A 13,439-nucleotide genomic window follows, 5' to 3' on the forward strand; every position below is an offset into this window, starting at 1 on the left:
GATGAACATTGCTCCATGACCGGGCCCGCATTTTATGGTAGATCCTCCCATAGACACGGTAATAACCTAGTGCATAAAACAGTTATCAAATGTACTGTTAAATATATTCATCTGCGTATTTCGAAACTGAGCGACAGTTACGCTTGAACGAAAGAAACGATCAAAATGACTTGTTTTGTTTGTCTCTACCGGCTCGACTCGTTGTAGTTGTGTATAACCAAGTAAAGGTTTCAGCTGGGAGCTCCAAACCAATACATACAAACATGTGCTAAACATTCGATGTAACGTGTGGTGATCCTACATGCAAAAGCAAGTCAATAAAGCGGAATAATATTCTTTTATTTGGCTCGTTTGTGTGTGTGGTACGTCTGATTTTGACCTACCGATTCTACTTCGTGTAAATACTAGACCACGTGAACGCGGCGAATTTCAAAACTAATTTTATCATCCTCTCTTTTGCACTCTGTGCAATATCGAATACATTTTTGCAAATATCTCGAAAAACCAAGATCGAGCGATATGAGCGTAGAATGTTAATCCTGAGAACGTATTCGAAGGTCATAGAAATCGGTGGCGGGTGCCTCTTCATCAATAATTAGATCGATAATCGATACAGGGACCATAACTAAACCAACGGTGCTTCAAGATCGTTATGCAACTCAGTTCACTTGGTTAGCTGCAACAAACAGAAGCCAGATCTCATTTTTCCATTAATTATTTCAGTGAGTTGAAAATAATGTGTTCGTCCTCTCGTTGTTATCACGATTAAAGTCCGCAGTCTAGTAATGATTGTTAACACGTTATGTGCCGAACCAAAAGGAAGCTTAAAAATCTTCTTTTACATAATAATCGAAAACTATTAGATTACGTCATTGAGGGTGAGTTGATGGTTCACGATTGAGGTTTCCGTTGAAGGATCTGTGAGAAAATCCTCCAGCTATGGGTTACGGAACCTCAAAAATTGTAGAATAATCATCGGTAGATAATGTGTTAACAGTTATTTCGGGGATCGTTCCAAGCCCCGAAAGGTTCGTTATCGATCGGCCGTGTTTGACTGGCGCACGGCTGCGTTTCCACGGGTCGAAGACACTTCTTGAGGGGCTTCGCCGATGCCGGACCCGCGATCCGATCGATTCACCACGGACGAGCCAGGAATCCAAGGCACGCGAGTTCCGAATTCGAGACGGTTTTTCGCGTTCGGACGTCGAGTTACCTCTATTATTCAGAGGTAACGATCCGGGAACCTGGCAAACTCGCCTCCGCCGTAAAAAGAACCTCCCTACCGACGATCAACGGCGCTCTCCGACGAATTCAAACTTTCCGGACCATCCAGCAGACTGTTGTACTCGGACGTCAATGTTTGTCAAAAAGTTTCGATGTTTCTCATAGAATTGTACAAAATTCAGGGCAAGATATTGATTTTTACGTATTTTAATCTCATTGTGAAAAAATACCGCAGTTATAGGTACATTTAACCCGTACAGAGATGGGCAAAATGTAATTTCGATTACAATTACAATTACTTACCAATTACTGTAATTTGAAATTGCAGAAATACAATTATAATTACATGTAATTGTAATTGGTAATTGCAATTACTTTGGCTCAACCAGTAATTGTGAAAGGAGCACATTGCAATTACTTAACACGATTACAGTAATTGTAGTCGAGTCTAACAATTACTTCAGTGTAATTGTTCTGTTAAACCACTAATTTTTATGTTTCGGACCATTTAACCGTTTCCTTATTATAATTATAGTCCACTTTTGCACATGCAATTGAAGATGTAATTAAATACTCATGTAATTAATTACTGCCCAACTCTTGCCCTGTACAATTATTATTTTGCACGAAGATCCGCAGTATTCAAGCTTTGCGGCGATCTATAGTGACTCGGGTAATTGATGAAATCCTCTTTGAATCAGGATAGCTGCGTCAAGATTGCACTAAACGACGAGAAACTGGAAACGTGAGGTCGTTTAGTCCAATTTCAAAGAAGTTATCCGGATTTAGTGGTTGATCAATTAGGCGCGAGCCGGAGCTCTCCGCTACGGTGATTAAACTTCCCGGAAGAAAAGTAACGCTTCTCTATTCCCTTGCGGCGGAGAATATTTCGTAGATGGCAATCTTCCTCGTGGGACACGATATCATATCGCAAGGGGTTAACGATAGTATCGCGGCGAGTTTGCCAAACAAATAGGCCCTGTGTATTGACAGTGGAAGATCGATCTCGAGTGGCCGCGAAGTCCCTCGAAATTCCGCTTGGACCGGTTCTAAGCGTCGTTTCGAGCCGAAAGAGAAGAAAAGAGAGACGAAGGAAGTTTCCGTTTGTTGCACGCTGGTTTGCTAACGAGTCGAACGTCGCTCTTCTCCGCAGCCTTTTTTTCTCTCTCTCTCCGTTTCCATTGGCGTGCTTTTTGCGACTGCAAACATTTCAGCGAGGTGAACACTGCGAACGTCTGGTGTGCAGACTCGTTAGAGCGAACTGATTAACGCGGAGCCTCTAACGCGTTCGTGCAACGAGAGTTTCGCGTCGTTCGAACTGGTTCCCGTGCAGTCCCGTACCAGTTCGAGACGGTGTCCTCTATCGTACGCGGTTCCGTGCCGCGCAACAAACAATCGCGCCACTTCTTCGCGTTCGTTTGTTTGATCTGTCCACGTTAATTGTCCCGGTCGATTGGAACGACAGAAAAATCGATCGTTTGTTGACAGACGGGGCTGGCGGAGGGATGGGGGAGCCGGTCGAGTCGGAAAGGCGATCAATTAATCAATTAGAGTGCGTGCGGTGCGACTCGCCTCGCGACTTTCGTCCGCTCGAAAAATCAGTCGGAAGACCGGGTCACGTACGAAGGCCCTCGTTTCCTCTCTCGTCGTGATCGGAATCGGAATCAGCTGTTTCGACAAAACTGCGCCCTACAGTCCTCTTGGCCCAAGGACTCGTCGGGCTTCAATTCTTCCACTCGATCTTGAATCCCAGCCTCGAATCCTCCGTGTCGTTTTACTACGACGTAACCCATTTGCCTTACCAAGTCGAGGCAGATTCACGACGGAGATTCCAAACATACATTCCTATTATCGATACATAAGCATTCGAGTAAACGTAGGTGTATCATGTTGTCCGAAAAGCTGCTTTCGCGATGTGCACACTTAACGTTGTTAGACAACGCGACCGTGTACAAACAACGCAACCGTGTACAAACAACGCAACCGTCCGTTCGCTTCTTTAACACATAGAGTGCCACGCCAATGCCCATTAAAGTCGCGCGAAATCAAAACAACTTATTTGATAGCATAGGAAAGACAAAGTTGATCGTAACAATAATTTTTGTAACATTTGCTTCACTTAATAGGTTGTAGTAAAAATATATTTTGGATGAACGGGAATTTCCCTTTCCTTCTAGGCAATGACAAGAGTCAGGAGAATTCGAATTATCTGTTAAATAAATCGTAAGGGGTTAACAGGTCCGGAAAGGATACTTCCAGCTCGGTAATCGTACAGGAAATTCGTGTTTCGGAAAAACGGTCTGGGGCGATCGATGAGCGGGTGATCGTCGAGCGTAGGAGGATCGCTAGCTGATTCGAGACATGTGTTCCCGGTGAAATTGAAAATCGATGATAACGTCTTTGCCGTATCCCTGCGGGCGTAATTGTTGCCGGAGGTTTTCCGAGCCGTGGGCGTGCATTCCGACGAATGGCACACCCTGCCATTAATAACTAATTTGATCGCGCGTTTTATAAACGGCACCGCGCGTCCAGTTCTCAAACTCGTTTTACCCGACGCGATAAAAGTACTAGTTTAGCGGTGAAATATTTTAGAAGAATGCTCGCAGCTCGTTTATCGAAGGCATTCACCATCGAAAGGGTTGACGTTGAATGCTCACCGGACGTCGGGTCCGTATCGAGAATGTATCGGCGAGATCTGTTTAAAGCGAGACAATGAGACTTTTCGCCGTTCGCGAACGCGCTCGAGGCGAGTCACGCATTCTACAGTTCGACGACGTATCGCGCGATACTTCGATCGGAGGTCACGGCCAGAAATCGAAAAAGGATAACGAGCTCATTTCGAGTCGGAGCCGGTTCAGCCTCGTCGAAAATGGATCGGTCGACGACCGACTTTCGCTCGACTCAGAGTTTTGCGCGATCCAGGAACGTGCCCCTGTTTTCCTCCCTGGAGGACCTGCACGAGAAACTGACGGAGCTTTTAGGTAACGTTCATTTCATTTTACTGCGGAAACTGCGATCCTGGCGCATAAGTATGCGTCACGTGGCAAGATCAAATTTTTTAGCTTTGAATTATGCATACATTTTGATTCCCTGCGCAAGGGTCGAGGGGTTAAGGTATAACAAAGAAACCGGAAAACAAACTCAGTGCAACAGTTCGTGCCCGATTCCTTTTGTATCTCAACCCTTTGCAGTCGGAGCTATTTGAACTCGAAAATTAAAGATTTCTTCATTTTATGGATTTGAAATTGATATAGTACCTCATACAGTACTTAAATATGTAGTAATTGATTAGATGCCAACGTATTTAATAATGCAAGCAATATTTTGAATAATGGTACAGCAATTCCGAGTGCTAAGGGTTAATCTGTTGAATATAAAGGACAATGACAATTCATCCCCTAAAGGAAACTAGTATACACAAGCGAAATGAAATAGTTTATGATAATTAGACTGGGGATCTTTATGCAAAATTCAAACTTGTTGGAAAATTTTTAAAGATGTCAAAATATTCTCCTCTATTAAAATCATTAAGGAAAGAAATAACATTCACATTAGTTTCTATTCCTTGCAATCGGTGCAGACAATTTTTATTTTTTATAAAGATCCGCAGTCTAATGATAATATATCAGTTGATAATGAGCGCATAAGATGGTCTGTGCGAAAAGTAGAAGAAAACCAGTTCGTCGAGTGTGGATTGAAAATTGGCGTTCAAATTTCGCGGGTGGACAGGTTCGCCCCCGATCGCGTCGGCTCGTGAGGCATCGCCGGCGGTCGGTTTTCGCGTGCAAGATGGCGGTTCTCGTGGAGCCAGCGAGACCTAGCTGCGGTGTGACGTCACGGCATAGTAGTGTTGTGCGGTTATGCGTTCGTGAATTCCGCCATTGAAACCTCGGTGTACGCGTTCAGTTCGATGGCGGGCTAGACGGACGAATATGTGACAGGCTAAAACCAGGATTGATTCGGGGGAAGTGTCCTGTTAAATCGTGAGGATTCTGCCTGGTCCGTGGTGGCCGGCGTGGGGCGCCGCGCGCGTGTGTGTCGTGTGTCTCTGGTCGAGTGGTAGACCGCGGTGTATATTGGACCTCGCACCGGGAGTTGTAAGCTCGCGCGTGCGAAATATCTCTCTGACCGCGATAGTGTCTGATGTGCGAGATGGCCGGTAAGTAAGCGTGATAAGGTGAGAGCGAGAGTGTGTCTGGCACCGTTCGGCATCCCGTGTGCATTGCTATCCGCACGCGATAGGAACGTGCGAAACGAAACGCTACGGACTGAGAACCGAGAACCGAACCGAACCGAACCGACGAACATAACGATACGATCACGATAAAGTACGGGACGGTGCGTCGCTCCTGCTGGCCGCCGCAATCTGAACCTTGACCCAGATACACTATATCCACGGGTTCACGGGTATATCCGCAGCGCTCTCGGTACACACGCAACGGTTCTTCTTCGTCAATTCCGCATCCTCAAATATAATCACCCGTACCCACACTCTGGATACTTGCCGTGCGCGGGGCCAGATGCGCCCGTCGCCGGCCACGGCGACGTCGACTGCGACAGCAACGGCGCCGGCGGTGGCGACGGCCTAGAAGCACGATGGATTGCGCCGGAACTTCAAGTAGGCTTGCATTTACCTTTTCTCCCGTTCTACAGGTCCCGTTTCGCACTTTTCCCCTCCTCGTTCTCTCCTCTCGCTCGCTCCTACGCGTTCTTTCGATCTTTTCTCTCTGTCTCTCTCTATTTCTATTTCTCTTTGTACGAAGCAGCCCGGAGACCACGCTTTTCCATTACTCGCCAGCTACACGCACCGATAGAACCCCGCTGCTGTCCCACGTTGTTTCCCGTGGCCTGCAGGTGCACACACGCGGCACCCTTACCCGCCTCTCGCACCTTTCTCCCTTGTATCCTAACTTTCGAGACGAACGTAATATCCCTTTGTATTGATTCGCAACGCTTTTCGGCGATCGTGTACATACGCGAACGCCGGCCAAATTATACTCGTTCGGAGCGGAGTTTTGCGCATCGCTTTTTTGCCTATGCACACCACGAACCCGGCCGTTCTCTGCTCGCCGAGAACAGTGTCGCTCGGACGACGAGCGTTATCGGTTCTTGATCTCCTCCGCAGATATTATTCTGTATGAGCACGTCGCAAGTCAGAAAAACTAACGCAGGATGTAATTCCGTTTTGTCGGGGACTAGTCACTCCGCTTCTATCCCAGCTCACATTAGCTCCGAGTCCGGTTTCTGTCTGGATTGATGGTCAGCGGTACAGTGTTTCTGTTACAGGCAATGGCGACATACAGTGGTGTTTCTCGCAGGTGAAAGGAACATTGGAAGACGATGCCACCGAAGGTGAGTTACATCTCCGGCTTGCTTTTTATCTTGTCGATTCAGCAGATCATTGTAACCCGTGTTGTTCTGTCTTGTTTCAGCCGATATAATCTCGTGCGTAGAATTTAACCACGATGGAGATCTCCTTGCGACAGGGGACAAAGGAGGGCGGGTTGTTATTTTTCAAAGAGACCCCATTGTAAGTTACCGTTGCCTCTATACATAAATGACATTTGCAAAAATCAATTCCGATCTGGCCTTATACACATGAATATGGAACAGATTTTTTTGTATTGACACAGTACACTCGCCTAGAGTATGCTGATTCTTGCATGTTCGAATAAACAGAAACATGTCGTTTGAATAAAAATTGTGTTTATACTGTGGTATTGGATTACTGCCAGCTTTCATATGTACATTGCATTTCTCTATCTTTAGAAAAGTTCTAAAGATAATCGCTGAGCACAATGTAAAGAATCTAATCGAGTTGAATGGCTTCGATGAATGTAAACGAAAAATCTCGATAACGAGACGGAAACGTGGAATAATTGAGGAATTATTGTTTGTCGTTTCCATAGAGTAAAAACAGTATACCTCGGAGGGGTGAATACAATGTATACAGCACCTTCCAGAGTCACGAACCCGAGTTCGATTACCTGAAATCGTTAGAGATAGAAGAAAAAATAAATAAAATTAGGTGGCTAAAGAGGAAAAATCCTGCACACTTTCTACTTTCCACAAACGATAAAACGATCAAATTGTGGAAGGTGAGCGAGCGGGATAAGAGAGTGGAAGGGTATAACACGAAGGAAGACAACGGCACGGTTCGCGATCCGGCATGTATCACTTCCTTAAGGGTGAGTGTTGAACAGAAGAAAAGGCTGCGTTCATTTACAGCCGCATTCTTCGTTCTGAAACGCTATGTAAATGGTAGAGTGCTCCGCGCGGCATTGCATTAGGTCGTCCCATCTTAGGTCGCGCCGTTTTTTTCTGGTGTAATAAGTTCCATTTTATTTGCCCTTTCCAAGTTCATACAGCACGCGGTTCTTAAAAGACACAAGAAGATCGCCTAAACGAAATACAGACATTTATATACAGAAAGCGTGATAAGAAACGTCACGACTTAGAGGGATGACCTAATATTTCTAACAAAAATGCTTACAATAGAGCTATGGTCGTGGAGTTCAAATATGTACATAACATTACCAGACTCTGGCATCGCGACAATGTAAACTATTCATAATCCTTGTAAATGTTCCATTGAGCGAGACACGTTTACATTTTATGTTTATCCGTTGAATCGCACAGGTACCGACCATAAAACCAATGGAGCTAATGGTGGAAGCATCACCGAGAAGAATATTTGCCAATGCGCACACCTATCATATAAACAGTATAAGCGTTAACAGTGATCAGGAGACATACCTCAGTGCTGATGACCTCAGAATTAATCTTTGGAATCTTGAGGTCACAGACCAGAGTTATAGTATCCTTTTTCTGTCTCATGTAATCGTTTTTTCTCGGTACGATTTTCTTGTTTCTTTGTTAGTCGCGTTCGCCCGTCGGGCGGCGTGGACTCGTACACGTATAATACGCCTGTGCTTTTCCTAACCATTCGGTATACAGATATAGTAGACATTAAGCCAACTAATATGGAGGAATTAACAGAAGTTATAACCGCCGCGGAGTTCCATCCGGCGGAATGTAATATTCTGGTATACAGTAGTAGCAAAGGAACGATTAGACTTTGTGACATGAGATCTGCTGCGCTATGCGACCAACACAGTAAGCTGTTCGAGGAGCCGGAGGACCCAACAAATAGAAGTTTTTTCTCGGAGATAATCTCGAGTATAAGTGATGTAAAGCTTAGTAATTCAGGAAGATATATGATCAGTAGAGACTACCTCAGTGTGAAAGTGTGGGACTTGCAAATGGAAACGAAGCCTGTTGAATGTTACCCTGTACGTCGATTATCTAGTACCGAATATTCGAATCACTGGCCGCGGAAAAAAAGACCCAGATAACTCATTAGATTGCATTGTTACAGGTACATGAATACCTAAGATCAAAGTTATGTTCGCTATACGAGAATGATTGTATCTTTGACAAGTTCGAATGTTGTTGGAGCGGCAACGATTCCGCCATCATGACGGGCTCGTACAACAATTTCTTTAGAGTATTCGATCGTACAACCAAGCGTGATCTTACGTTGGAAGCAGCACGTGACATTGCCAGACCAAGAACACTTCTAAAACCGCGCAAGGTTGGTATCAATCGTCTGAACATGTGCAAGGTGTAGCAAATCGTGGTGCAACCCGGGAAGCCCTTGGTTGCATCTCGATTTTCTGTGGAATGCGTAATGCAACCATTTATGTTCATATAAATTGCTCGAAAGGTATGTACCGGTGGAAAACGAAAGAAAGATGAAATTAGCGTCGACTGCCTGGATTTTAATAAGAAGATACTGCACACCGCATGGCATCCATCTGAAAATGTCGTAGCCGTGGCTGCTACGAACAACCTCTTCCTATTCCAAGACAAACTCTAGCACATTTGTATGCAAGTACGTTCATCAGAGACTCTGTAGAACGCGGAAAGAAGCATGCGCGTTCAGAAAGTTCCCAGACAAATGCAGAATACAATTGAGACTTCTATATAAACGAAATTTGGTGTTATTATGAAATTCAATCTTTTCGTTTGACCATACTTTACATAGAATGTAAACAGTAACTATATCAGTTGGTAAATTAAAGATACTACTGTCGGTATGTCTGAGAAAAATTCAGGGATCTTTTTGAAGGAATGGTGCATGGTAAAATGTTAACTGGATGGAGAATGATGTTCTGTTCTGTTTTGTAGATTATTCAACGGTATATATTGACGTGAGCAAGACACGTTGAACTGAAGAATACCAGTGGAACAACGAGTGTCTGAATAATGCTGACGAAAGTTGACTATTAACGCGTCAATGGTTGACTGACCGAAGAGTGGTGTACGTAGCGCCGTCCACGCAGCTCGCATATTCATACACACTATGTATACACAAACATACAGAATTGCACGTAACACCTTGTCGCGCGTATATGTGTATATATAAATGCATGCAAGCAGATGCATATGCATAACTCTCCAGACTACTAAAAAGTCCGCTTGCACGGTGGAACCATTTTTGCCCACAGATAGAAGAGAATGTACAGTTCAGCCAATCAACAGACTCGTGTTGGCGGTTATTGTTCCACGGTTTTTTTTGTTTTTTTTTTTTAATGCGTCGTCAATTCGACCGATTCATTCGGTTCGCTTGTGTGTCGTCATCGAAAATGATTATGCTGATGCGCGCACGATCCACGATGTTTCTAACTTATGCGATCTATTTTAGCAAACGGAGATGATCATTTAATGTCTGCGAAACAGAAGCGCGTTCACAGTAGGACCAACTATTACGAAAGAACGGGAAACACACGTGCGCGTAGCGCTCGATTAATTGACTTAATTAAATTATTCGCTGAAACGTAGAACGCCTAAACAAGCGGAGCAATCAAACGGTAGTTTTATGGTCGCGTGTGCCAATGAGATTTATTTGTCTGTAAATTGTCGCTATTTTATTCGGAATTCAGTATTGTTCTTCGTAAGATTTTTTCTCGCGCGCGGTAGATAGTCGAATCGGAATTAAAGAATTGAATTCTTCTCGAGCAAAAAAGAAACTTCCTTCGTTTGTAGGATGTACACCACACAGTCTCGTATGTTCATCAGCAGTGATACTTGTTGCATCGGGCAGTTAATAGTATCTATGGAGAAAGCAGAGCTTTTGATAATACTACTGAATTTAGTCTTTTCGATTGTCACTGTTTAGCGAAAGAGCCAATGTTAAAACAGATATATAGGCCTACACATTCTCTCATATTTTTATTTTCTGAATAAAAGGATTTGATCAAGTACAGCTTCCATGGCATATATGGTCAGTTGACAACAATGAATAATATATTCGCCGATACGAGTCGTTCGATTTTGCCAGCAAAAAGCTCGCGGGAGGAGAACTACTACTGTCGATATATAAATTGCATACGATTAGCAATAAAACAGCACGGGTGCGACGTGTCGTTCGTCGAATCGCCGCTTTCTAACGAGAAATTTCCTCGGCCAGGAGAATATATATTACTGAGAGCTGTGGTAATTATAGAAACGGAATACAGATTTTCTAAATATTTCTTATCGATAAATTATTAACACTTATACACTTACACATATAAGCAGCGATTTCGTACACGAGTAAAAGGTAAACGTTTCAAAGGATGAGAAAGAAGAAAAAATAAAAAAAGAAAAGAAGTGCATTTGATGACGGTGAGCTGGGCTTGCAGAGTTTATGTAAATTAAGTATGCGCTGAGTAACATGTATATTAGCAAGATCGTAATTTTAAACAGATCCGCGGAACCAGATAGGGACGAAATTTCGTACTCGTAACAAACAAGAAGAACCGAAACATTTTACACGCGCGGGGATCGTCGATCGCGATCAAGGTGAATACGATTCAGAGATCTTTTCTTTTTCTATCGATGCAAATAGCAGTTGTTTCGACCTGGTCATACACCTACACGCAGAGGAATACATACATACATATGCACACACATGAATACAAGATACCCTATATCGGTGACTTAAATCGTACATGATTGAGAATTAGAAGTAACGATTTTCACGTGTACAAAGAAGAATTCTCAAGACATAGGTTAACGAACGATTTTTCGAGGTTTCCTACCGGTACATAAACAATCATATAGTTTTGTAAAAAACAGAAAAAAGAAGTATATATGGCCGCTATTTTAAACAAAGATTATTGTAGAAGGCACGCTCGGACTCGCCGATCGTCCGTCGTCGATTCCGTATAAATACTCTGAAAGATCTGCTATATCGCCAAAAACAAAACGAAAAAAAAAATAGGAAAAAAAAGTAATAAAACGTGACGTAAAGAAATTCTGTTTTCTGAAAGTTCATGCGCTTCGATTAGTTTCCACCGTTCTATAACGTATAAGCTGTCGTTTTTAAGTTCCATGCGTCGGAGATTCGCGATCATCTTCGAGACGTTCCGTGCGTTCGATTCGTCGGCCCAACCAAGTTGCATCGTGTTACGTTTCTTGCAGTGCAGCTTAGCGAATTTCACGTGCACCATTATTAAGAAAAGACACGCGACCGAGACTTTATTCCCGCGAATCTTGGTCGCGGCGCTCGGAAACTCGATTAGCATGTAAACGCGCGAAAGAAAAATATGGCGGGAAACGTTCAAGTAAAAGAAGAAAAACCCGCCACGCTCCGATCTGTCCCGGTAATGTTCACAACAATGCGTGAAACGTAATGGTCGAGTACCAAGCCAAGACCTATTACCCAATTATCTTTGTAACGGAACGTTCAAGCGATTGTGTACTCATGGAGAAAGAAGGAGGTGAAAAGACACACGAATAAATAACGCAAAATCATAATCGACATTGCTGAAACCGTAACACACATTGTCCGAGGGAGGATACTCAGGCTGCACCGAAAACTGTGCCATTACATCGACACGCGTGTCCTGTTGCTCGTGTTTTAAGCGTAATTAATCTTTGATCTCTCTCAAGCTAAGCTTTCACACTGCTCGATTAAACTCAAAGCCCTTTCAATTTGATACTACATGGATTTCTGCCCGAACTATTAACGAAATTAAAGAGTTCATTTTCAAGATAGAATTGCACATAAAATATAAGCGACATGACTCGCGGATCAACCGAATATTCTCCAAACAGGGGATGAGTTTTCTCGCGTGGAATCAGGATCGTCTTTCTTCGTTGTGCATTGCAATTTTCGATGCAGTCTGTAGACTGCGCGCACGATACTGCGAAAATTCGTTCCATGCTCGAGGAACAGAAGCGTAGATTTACTTTTACGAATAAGCGCGAACGATTAATATTATTATCGCTATTATTATTATTAATATTAATCTAGGGAATCTGCGTTAGTCTGTTTTGTTAACTGCTCTGCGCAGATTTAGTTCCGGTGACGATTGGTTCTCGTAAATCGAAATACAGATATAACGATACTTTCTTTTCGCGAAGTAAACAACAAAATTTCTGCTCAGGGTATAGCACGATGGACGGTGCATCCGGTTGCACTTTCGAGACGTTTGTAATGTGTAAAAGAGATTCGGGCGCGCGACAAATTCCTCCGGACCGAAGAAGTTATTTTCTCTGACTGTTCGAAACGATAATGAAAACGAAACAAAAATGCCTTACGACACACCTCGTATATCATCGCCGCATTCGTGCATCGGACAATCCGAGTCGACGCGAGAAAGGAGACGAAACAGATTAAAGACTAACAAAGAGAAGAGAAAAAGAGAGAGAGTGAGAGAGTGAGAACGAAGAAAGAGAAGCAACAGAAGAAACGCCGCCGCGGAGTAGAACTTCTGGCAAGCAGGACCTGTCTCGTTGTGATAATAAACGTCATTGTATTACTAGCCGAATGTCGGAGCTCTATTTTTCTTAACGTGTACCACATGTATTATTAGTCCATACACCAGCGTTTTTATAGCGAGTACCGTAGACGGGACTCTTTTTACCTATTTCGCGTCGGCGAAAAACGAAAATCCAAACGGGAATCATGGCAGTACCGCGAGTGACAGTCTTGCAAGCTGGTCAAATAACGGATGAAATCATAGTAATGGTTCTAATCTGATTGGAAATTTTACAATAACGCTGGCCAACTAATTTTTCCGTTCCGATAACCCTTTGTCTTCGAACAGAAACGGCGCACCGCTCGCTTCGAACATTATCTAATCGTGCTTCAGTGTTTATACTGTTAGAAAAAGTATATCGTTGCACTCGGGAGGATCTGTAGAATCGTTTCGTGCAGGAAACAT

At 43.6% G+C, this 13,439-nt stretch overlaps 1 protein-coding gene across 4 annotated transcripts in view; it reads left to right on the forward strand.

The window, feature by feature from the left end:
• Tws (protein phosphatase 2 regulatory subunit tws) overlaps nucleotides 1–11,524 on the forward strand; it is a 42,683-nt gene extending 31,159 nt beyond the window's left edge. For 2 of the 4 annotated variants that reach the window (XM_076439595.1, XM_076439596.1), the window contains exons 3-10: nucleotides 6,511–6,576; nucleotides 6,657–6,754; nucleotides 7,134–7,412; nucleotides 7,864–8,041; nucleotides 8,182–8,516; nucleotides 8,603–8,818; nucleotides 8,951–9,118; nucleotides 9,415–11,524. In XM_076439595.1, coding sequence (XP_076295710.1) covers nucleotides 6,511–6,576; nucleotides 6,657–6,754; nucleotides 7,134–7,412; nucleotides 7,864–8,041; nucleotides 8,182–8,516; nucleotides 8,603–8,818; nucleotides 8,951–9,103 — 1,325 coding nt within the window. In that variant the 3' untranslated portion in view covers nucleotides 9,104–9,118; nucleotides 9,415–11,524. Of the gene's footprint in view, nucleotides 1–1,916; nucleotides 5,843–6,510; nucleotides 6,577–6,656; nucleotides 6,755–7,133; nucleotides 7,413–7,863; nucleotides 8,042–8,181; nucleotides 8,517–8,602; nucleotides 8,819–8,950; nucleotides 9,119–9,414 lie in introns of those variants that run through there. The other 2 variants (XM_076439597.1, XM_076439598.1) reach the window with 2 other exon arrangements.
• The last annotated feature ends 1,915 nt before the right edge of the window (nucleotides 11,525–13,439 follow it).

The sequence above is a fragment of the Lasioglossum baleicum genome, chromosome 15, assembly GCF_051020765.1.
Source record: "Lasioglossum baleicum chromosome 15, iyLasBale1, whole genome shotgun sequence".
Lineage (NCBI taxonomy): Eukaryota > Metazoa > Arthropoda > Insecta > Hymenoptera > Halictidae > Lasioglossum > Lasioglossum baleicum.